The following is an 8,648-nucleotide window of genomic DNA, read 5'->3' on the forward strand; positions in this document are numbered from 1 at the left end:
CATAACTTTTACTTGCATTGACATATACTATTTTTTCTTTAAGTTGTCCTCTTTCATAGACAGCTTTTCTTCTTGCAGTGTATTTTTTTTATTTTTAATTCTTAATATTTTTCAATCATGCAATATTCTGCAGAAGAGAGAAATTAATCTCACTGATTGTCTCGCAAGAAGTGAATCTCAGTTCCACAGCGTGTGATTGGCTGTTCACTGCTGATGTCACAGCTAAACTCCTGAACTCAGGATCAAAGCCTGAGTTGACAAAGAAAGCTGATGATCAGCATCATGGGACCAACAAAGCCCGAATACAATGGTTTGGTTTTGTCAACTCGAAACTAATCCTTTAACCCTGAGTTTGTTAAACTACCATAATGGTACAGGCCCCAGGCGCGACGCGAGTGTTTTTTTGTTAGTTTCAGTCTGACGCAGTTATCATTTTCACGCCCTTCTCCATGTTGTTTAAATACCAAACTCGCACTCTGTTCACCCATGGAAACCAGGTGCGTTCAGGCACATTGTTGATGTGTTGCTGTTTTGAGGAATTGAAAACGACTGTGCCACTGACCAACAAAAACCTGCTCTAAAGTCAAATAGCACAGTATTTTTTTTGTTATTTAAAGGGCGTGTTAGTAATATGCACCTATAGGTGGTGCAAAATGTGCAATACTTATTACACACACACACACACACACACACACACATGGGCGCGCAGCAGAACACACACATACTTAAATATAAAAAAATATAAAAGGATCCTCTCTGGTCTTTCTGCTCACAAAATCTGCTCACATGTAAACAGCGAATCCGCCATGGTGCAAGCACAACTGGCTTTTAAAGGGAATGGGAGATGAGACTCTTATTGGTTAATTGCACATTACACCCAAAACACACTCATGATGACTCATGAAGAGGTACAACCCTTTTGGACCATGTGTCTGGCACACTGAACGTTTTTTCCGTCGTTAAATTAGCAAAAGTGGATATTGGACGGGCCCTAAGTGCAGCTGCGTCGTGTGCTTCAGATCATGTGCTCAGATCGATAAAAAAGAAAAAAGAAAGGAAAAAAAAAAACACTGAATACAACAAAAGGCAAATGTCCAGCTTTACCGATACAACATATTAACAGCCAGTTAATAAACTCAAGTACATAAAATTATTCTTGGTACTTAAATTCAGACTAATAATTCAGCATGCAGACTAAAATGACCATGAAAAATACTCACAAATAGAAAAAGGTCATGCAATGCATTGAGCAAATCTCCTCAATGAGAGGCACAGCTCATGATGCTCGTGTAATATTGACTTATTAAATTAAAATGTCCAGCTTTGGCACAGTATACACAAGAATAAACAAAAACGCACATTTGTGAACAAAAGCTCCAAAGGGGCTGAGCATGCATATGCACACAAAAGGAAAAACTATAGGAAAGATATTGCAGTCTTTCAAAGGCATGGTACTTTAGAGAGCAGTGTTTACAATATACATGGAGGCGATGATTGGTTGTAAAGACCAGGAAGTATAAAGAGAACAAAGAGGTCTCCGTCGGCCAAAGTAATATGAAATGCATTCGAGACTAGAAACAACCTCAAACTAAAACTGAATCATTAGTTCATTTAGCACAAACGTGGTACAGTGAGGAGGAAAAGAACATTTTCAAAAGCTCGCTGAGTAAATAAATGGGACATGCTTCATTAATATCGCTCCGGAACAGCTGTTTGGATTAAACAAACAGATATCACTGGCTTCTATTCAAATGGTAATAATAAAAGTTAAATTTATCACCTAAACAGATCTATAATTAAGATCTCTTGCACACATCGTTCTGCACTAATTTTCCTTTTCATCTTCAAACAAAGATGGAGAAAGAGAAACTACATATGCTCTGAACATACACCAACTGTTCGGATAAAAAAGGAAACAATGTTTACCGCTGGAATTTCGAAGGTTTAGAAACTATTTACGAGACTCATAGACAAAAGACTTAATCACTGACGTACCAAAGAGCTACGACAATCTTAAAGAAATGCAATGTGGGGTTTGGACACTAATTCCACACCTCATTCTTGATCACAGTACTCACAAACCCTCCCAATGACAACAAGATTTCAGATCCTAAGCACTTCAAATGATGTCACCTTCAGCTTGTGAAGTGATAAATACTGTTACCGCCTAACTGTCAAAAGAATAAATAGATGATTTGTCTGGCAATGATGCTAATGTAATTAGCCTAAGAACTGACCTTCCTCAAGGCATGGCACCTTGTTTATTTTATAACATTTTAATTGACTCTTTACAACCTGTAAGAAAACACGTAGGATCATCGTCACATAATACACCAATGGAAACAAGAAGAGCTTTTATGATGACATCCCGGGTGAAAAAGACATACTAAATGTATTATAGTATATTTGTATTGTACTAAAAAACATACTCTAATGCATTTGGGATATATGATGCAAAGGAGGCATGCAAAACCTGTATAAAACAGACCTGTATTTCCTCATAGGCCTCGTCGACGGTGGTGACTTGGTGCTGTTCATGTAAGGCGGGCTCATCGCAGAAGAAACACACCAAGCTCTTGTCACTTAAGCAGAAGAGCTTGACCTTTTCATGGTCCTTGCATGGGTACGAGTTCCTCTGGGCATTGAGGATGGCATCCAGAGGGAAAGCGGCGTACCTCTCCACGATGTTGGAGAGCTTCAGGCTCGGGGATAAAAGGGGATCGGCGAAGGTCCTCCTGCACTCCGGGCAGTCTCGCGTGCCGTGATGCTCCTGTCTGCTCCAGTGCTCAGTGATGCACTTACGGCAGAAGTAGTGCTCGCAGCCGAAACTGACCGGGTCTTGATAAATGCTCAGACAAATGGAACACAAGAGCTCGTCCTTCAGACAGCAAGCCATTTGAATCTACGGAGGGGTCGGTCATGCACTGTGCAAGGCGGCAGGATGCACAAACCCTGAGTCTCTTAACCAGCTGGGCTTCCCAAATGTGCTTTGTGAGTCTTGAAAACGCGGTCCTCTCCTGAATTAGATGAAATGTTCTAAAAAAAGGGAAAGCATGCAAAAGAGAGGATAAGCAAGATGGCACTGCAACAGGTACACTAAGGTTATAAATGCTTTAGACATGGACTTTCCCCCAAATTGTCATGTATTGAGGAGCGAATGCAGATAAATCTGAAAGCAGACAAAACAATCTTGATATTTCTTAATTAAAGGAGATGTGTGTGAAAATCTGATTATTTACTACCCTCATTCTGCAGGATTCAATAGGGCCTTATCACGACCATTAAAAACATAATTGCATTTTCATTTAATAATTGGAAACGATATTCCCTGGCTAATTAAAGGCATTCATTCATTTTTTGCAGAGTGTCACTTCAGGATTTAAAGGAATCTTGCATGAGGCCCAAACCTGCAGAAATTTTAAATAAAATAAAATTAATAACCAAGTGAATAAAAAGAAAATGAAGCAATAAACTGCTTGACTTTTTTCTTTACTATTATCTGTATTTAATTAGCTTTATTTTACTACACATTTAATTTACCTTTACTGTTATTCTTTTTATTTATTTCCCTATTATTATCATTATATGTATTTATTTTTATTCCCACAGGTTATTATTCCATAATATTGTCAAATGCATTTAAAGAACATATAAAATATTTACGAATATTGCATTCCAAATTTTAAAATTATTAAAAAAGATATTGCTATAGGCTAATTAAAGACATTAATTAATAAATAAAACAGGAGTTGTTTTATACAAGCTGTCACTCAAACACTTTTTAATATGTAATAGTAGTAGTAGTATATAAGTGTATTGCCATATAAGCGTCACTGGTAATTATGGCAGATACATTTTAAACATTTAACAACATTTCATTAATACAATTTAATAAAAACAAACATTATATAAAAAAAAATTGTGCTTAAAGTACATGTATAAAATGAGACTTTTCAATAAGATCTTTTCAAATCACTTTATAGAATGTAATATATCGACATCTGACACGATCAAAATACATTTTTATCTGCTTATCTTCATAAGGTTATTCAGGTTAACTTATACAGCCACCATAGACTTGACCTGAAGTTAATTGGATCTTTTCACGTCCATTTAAATCAGCGGTTTACAAATCAGAAAGCTCTTGTATACCATGACAATTGCACAAAAGTTACGAGCATCACTGCTTTGTTTCAAAGAACAGCTTTTTAAACCATTTCTCCTCTGCTTTTCCATAATTTTCTTCTTGTTGTTTATCAAAGCCGGCTGCTAAATAATTAGCCAGCTAGCAGGATGTGTAAACAGGTTTCCCATGTATTCAATCCTCTGAAAAAAATGACATTATCACTCCATTCACTTACCCTAAACGGTCCTGACGCGTTATACACTGGAAACAGACGACTGTCACATTATTGGAAGAGCGGGTCGTTGTTTTAAAAAGACATTTTCATCCCATCAGATTCATCAAAGCTGAAGCGACCGACCGACCGCACGCTCAGCTCCTCACAATCCCACTGCTCTAAACTCGATCCAGAGGCGCACAGCAACGGAACAAACCAAGTCCTCACAGTGGGGGACACGCAAATAGATGACAAGCTTATAAAGCTCTCTCAGGACTTTTATTCGTGCTATAAGGAAATTAAGTACAGTATGTAATTTTATTTTGTGTTCATCATCTGGACTGGATTCGTGAGTAATATAAGACATTTCTACATGAATGAACGGTGAATCCCTCCCGCTGCTGTGATGGTACAGCTCCGGCTTCCTCATCACAGGCATATGATAATATGAGGGTGATTGCTCGCACTCTGCTGGCGTGTATTTGTATAGTAGGTCGACACAAAACACAAACACAAATGTTTATATATATATATATATATATATATATATATATATATATATATATATATATATATATATATATATATATATATATATATATATATATATATATATATATATATATATATATATATATACAGGTCCTTCTCAAAAATTAGCATATTGTGATAAAGTTCATTATTTTTCCATAATGTAATGATAAAAATTTAACTTTTATATATTTTAGATTTATTGCACACCAACTAAAATATTTCAGGTCTTTTATTGTTTTAATACTGATTTTGGCATACAGCTCATGAAAACCCTCTGAAAAAATTAGCATATCATGAAAAGGTTCTCTAAACGAGCTATTAACCTGATCATCTGAATCAACTAATTAACTCTAAACACCTGCAAAAGATTCCTGAGGCTTTTAAAAACTCTCAGCCTGGTTCATTACTCAAAACCGCAATCCTGGGTAAGACTACCGACCTGACTGCTGTCCAGAAGGCCATCATTGGCACCCTCAAGCGAGAGGTTAAGACACAGAAAGACATTTCTGAACGAATAGGCTGTTCCCAGAGTGCTGTATCAAGGCACCTCAGTGGGAAGTCTGTGGGAAGGAAAAAGTTAGGCAAAAAAATGCTGCACAACGAGAAGAGGTGAGCGGACGCTGAGGAAGATTGTGGAGAAGGACCGATTCCAGACCTTGGGGGACCTGCGGAAGCTGTGGACTGAGTCTGGAGTAGAAACATCCAGAGCCACCGTGCACAGGCGTGTGCAGGAAATGGGCTACAGCTGCCGCATTCCCCAGGTCAAGACACTCCAAAGTACTTTTTTTGGATGGAAGCAAATTTTGCATGTCATTCGGAAATCAAGGTGCCAGAGTCTGGAGGAAGACTGGGGAGAAGGAAATGCCAAAATGCCTGAAGTCCAGTGTCAGGTACCCACAGTCAGTGATGGTCTGGGGTGCCATGTCAGCTGCTGGTGTTGGTCCACTGTGTTTTATCAACGGCAGGGTATGCCCAAATCATCAGTATTAAAACAATAAAAGACCTGAAATATTTCAGTTGGTGTGCAATGAATCTAAAATATATGAAAGTTTAATTTGTATCATTACATTATGAAAAATAATTAACTGTATCACAATATGCAAATTTTTTGAGAAGGACCTGTATATACATGAGAGAGACATGATTTAGATTCATTAATATTCAGTTATTTAAATGTATTAAATGAACATTTTATGTCATCAAAAATGATCAGTATTAATGCAAGCTTAGTTCATTATTTTTTAATCTCCAGTGGAAATTGCCATAGACCTCAGTGCAACTTGGTAAAAGTGCATTATATCCTCATGAAGCCTGTTTAAACATGTACAGGATAAAAATATTATTATATGTATCTATATATTTTTATTTGTCTATCTCTAGTGCGTTGAAGCGTGGACTCCACTAGACCGCTGTAGGTGTGCAGTGTATCTGGCACTAAGATGTTAGTAGCATATCCTTTAAGTCCTGAAGGCCTCATTTAAGGCCACAGCCACCAGGGAATACCGTTTCCATGAAGGGTGTACATGGTCGGCAACAATGTTTAGTGGTACGTGTCAAAGCAGAACATTTCCCACAGCATCACACTGCTTCGGCCAGCTTGCCTTCTTCCCATAGTACATCCTGGTGCCATGTGTTCCCCAGGTAAGCGAAGCACACGCACCCCGCCATCCATGTGATGTAAAAGAAATTATGATTCATCAGACCAAGCCACATTTCTTCCATTGCTCCGTGGTCCAGTTCTGATGCTCACGTCATTGTTGGCGATTTATTTTGGTGGTGGACAGGGGTCAGCATGGGTACGCTGAGTGATCTGTGGCTGTGCAGCCCCATACACAACAAACTGAGATGCTCTGTGTATTCTGACATCTTTCTGTCAGAACCAGCATTAACTTCTTGAGCGATCTGAGCTCCAGTAACTCGTCTGTTTGATCGGACCACACAGGCCAGCCCCAGCTTTCACCCCCCACGTGCATCAATGAGCCTTGGCCGCCCATGACCCTGTGGCCGGTTCACAACTGTCCTTGGAGCACTTTTGATAGATACTGACCACTGCAGACTGGGAAACGCCCACAAGAGCTGCAGTTTTGTAGATGCTCTGACCCAGTCGTCTAGTCAAACTATTATGACAACGGCACGGAGAAACAACATAAATGATTTTTTTCAGCTGATGATGGATAAAAACATCCAATCAGAATCCATCCTACTCTAAAGAGCTCAAGCATTTAAAGAGATAGTTCACCCCAACATTTAAATTCAGTCATCATTTACTCGCTAATGTTGTTTCAAACCTGTATCAAGGCACAGAATTCATAGAATTTCTTTCTTCGGATGAACACAAAAGAAGATATTTTGAGGAATACAGGTTACCAAAGAGTTTATGGGCCCGATTTACTTCCAAATATGGAGGGTTTTTTTATTACAGAAGTCAATGTTGTTAGCTGGTCCAACATGTTGTATAACATTATTGTAGGCCGCAGAACTACAGGTCAACTGCCTGACTGAATTATTGTCAAAGCTCTTTCCAAAAAATGCCCATGTAATTAGCACACAGTGTTTTTTTCACCTTTACTTCATGCACCCACATTTCCCGACACTGGCCTCTCGTCTCACTTCAGACGCTGACCTCTGAGCACCAACACTCTCGCTGAGTTATTCTGGTGCTCGTGGTTTGACTTGTGCCACTTTTAATAACAGTGACAACACTTACTGTATCACTAAAAAATAAGGATGCCTTCCTCACCTGTCCCCACTTTACAAGAAGAGCATAGAAATATATGAATCAGCAGTTTATGAAGGTGTCAGACCTCACTGCTAACATTGTTTATCTCTGTAGTTTCGGTGTGAAAATATGAGGTCCTGTGGTTTACATTCATTGTTTGCAACCTGCAGCGCAATCCCTATCTGCAGTGCAACATACTGTGTGTTCATTATGAAAGTGTGCAACAAGATACTATCAGAATTCATTCATAGCTTGCATACTTTGCATTGGAGAAACGGCGTGCTGTTAATGGGCAGGTCATCCGTTTGCTTCCCTGCCTCAAGTTGATGTCAGGATTTCCTGTCACAGTGTACAGCGTAAACAAGCCATTTCCCACAAACTGAGCGATTTGTCTGTTGTCTGCTTACTCATAATCATAACACCTGTGCCTTTAACACATTGCTGTGGTTTGACCACAGGGATGGATTAGAATGGAGAACAGTTTGCTAAAATGACTCACCTCAAGCACCCGGGCTTTCTGAATGTCAACTTTTAGAAAACAAACTTGCGCACTATTTCATTTGTCCAACAGTGGCCATTCGTCTATCACACTTTTTTTTTTTTTTGCTTCTGAAACCATGATATCATTTAATTTCCATTATTCTGTGATAGAACTGATGCCTTAAACTGAGACATGTAATCTGTGTAAAAATGGATTTAGTCTACACAAAATAAATGTAAATTTGTACAAAATTTATTGAAAGTGACATACATTGCTTTAGTTATAGATTTAAATTGATTTGAGCATGCATTGCCTGGGAATGGAACCCTTGCAGTTCTCAGCAGAAGCTCATTTTCATTGTGCAAAACTGTAAGTCTGGGTTTGTGATGAATGGTAAAACAAGATGTATAAAAATGTAAAACTATGCATAATTTTATATATATATATATATATATATATATATATATATATATATATATATATATATATATATATATATATATATATATATATATAAAATACATTTTAAGTTACTTTTTTAACTACCGAATCACAATAAATATTTAAATAGTTA

General features: G+C 37.9%; 1 protein-coding gene across 2 annotated transcripts in view; it reads right to left on the minus strand.

Annotated features, from left to right (window-relative positions):
* The window catches only part of LOC137058402 (E3 ubiquitin-protein ligase TRIM62-like), a 56,815-nt gene extending 52,292 nt beyond the window's left edge, over window positions 1-4,523 (minus strand). Inside the window, exons 1-2 of one of the 2 annotated variants that reach the window (XM_067431656.1) lie at window positions 4,362-4,523; window positions 2,489-3,036 (exon numbers count right to left, since the gene is read on the minus strand). In XM_067431656.1, the coding sequence (XP_067287757.1) occupies window positions 2,489-2,896 (408 nt within the window). In that variant the 5' untranslated portion in view covers window positions 2,897-3,036; window positions 4,362-4,523. The remainder of the gene's footprint in view (window positions 1-2,488; window positions 3,037-4,361) is intronic. The other variant, XM_067431657.1, reaches the window with a different exon arrangement.
* Window positions 4,524-8,648: the final 4,125 nt, after the last annotated feature.

The sequence above is a fragment of the Pseudorasbora parva genome, chromosome 22 (genome assembly GCF_024679245.1).
Source record: "Pseudorasbora parva isolate DD20220531a chromosome 22, ASM2467924v1, whole genome shotgun sequence".
Taxonomy (NCBI): Eukaryota; Metazoa; Chordata; class Actinopteri; order Cypriniformes; family Gobionidae; genus Pseudorasbora; species Pseudorasbora parva.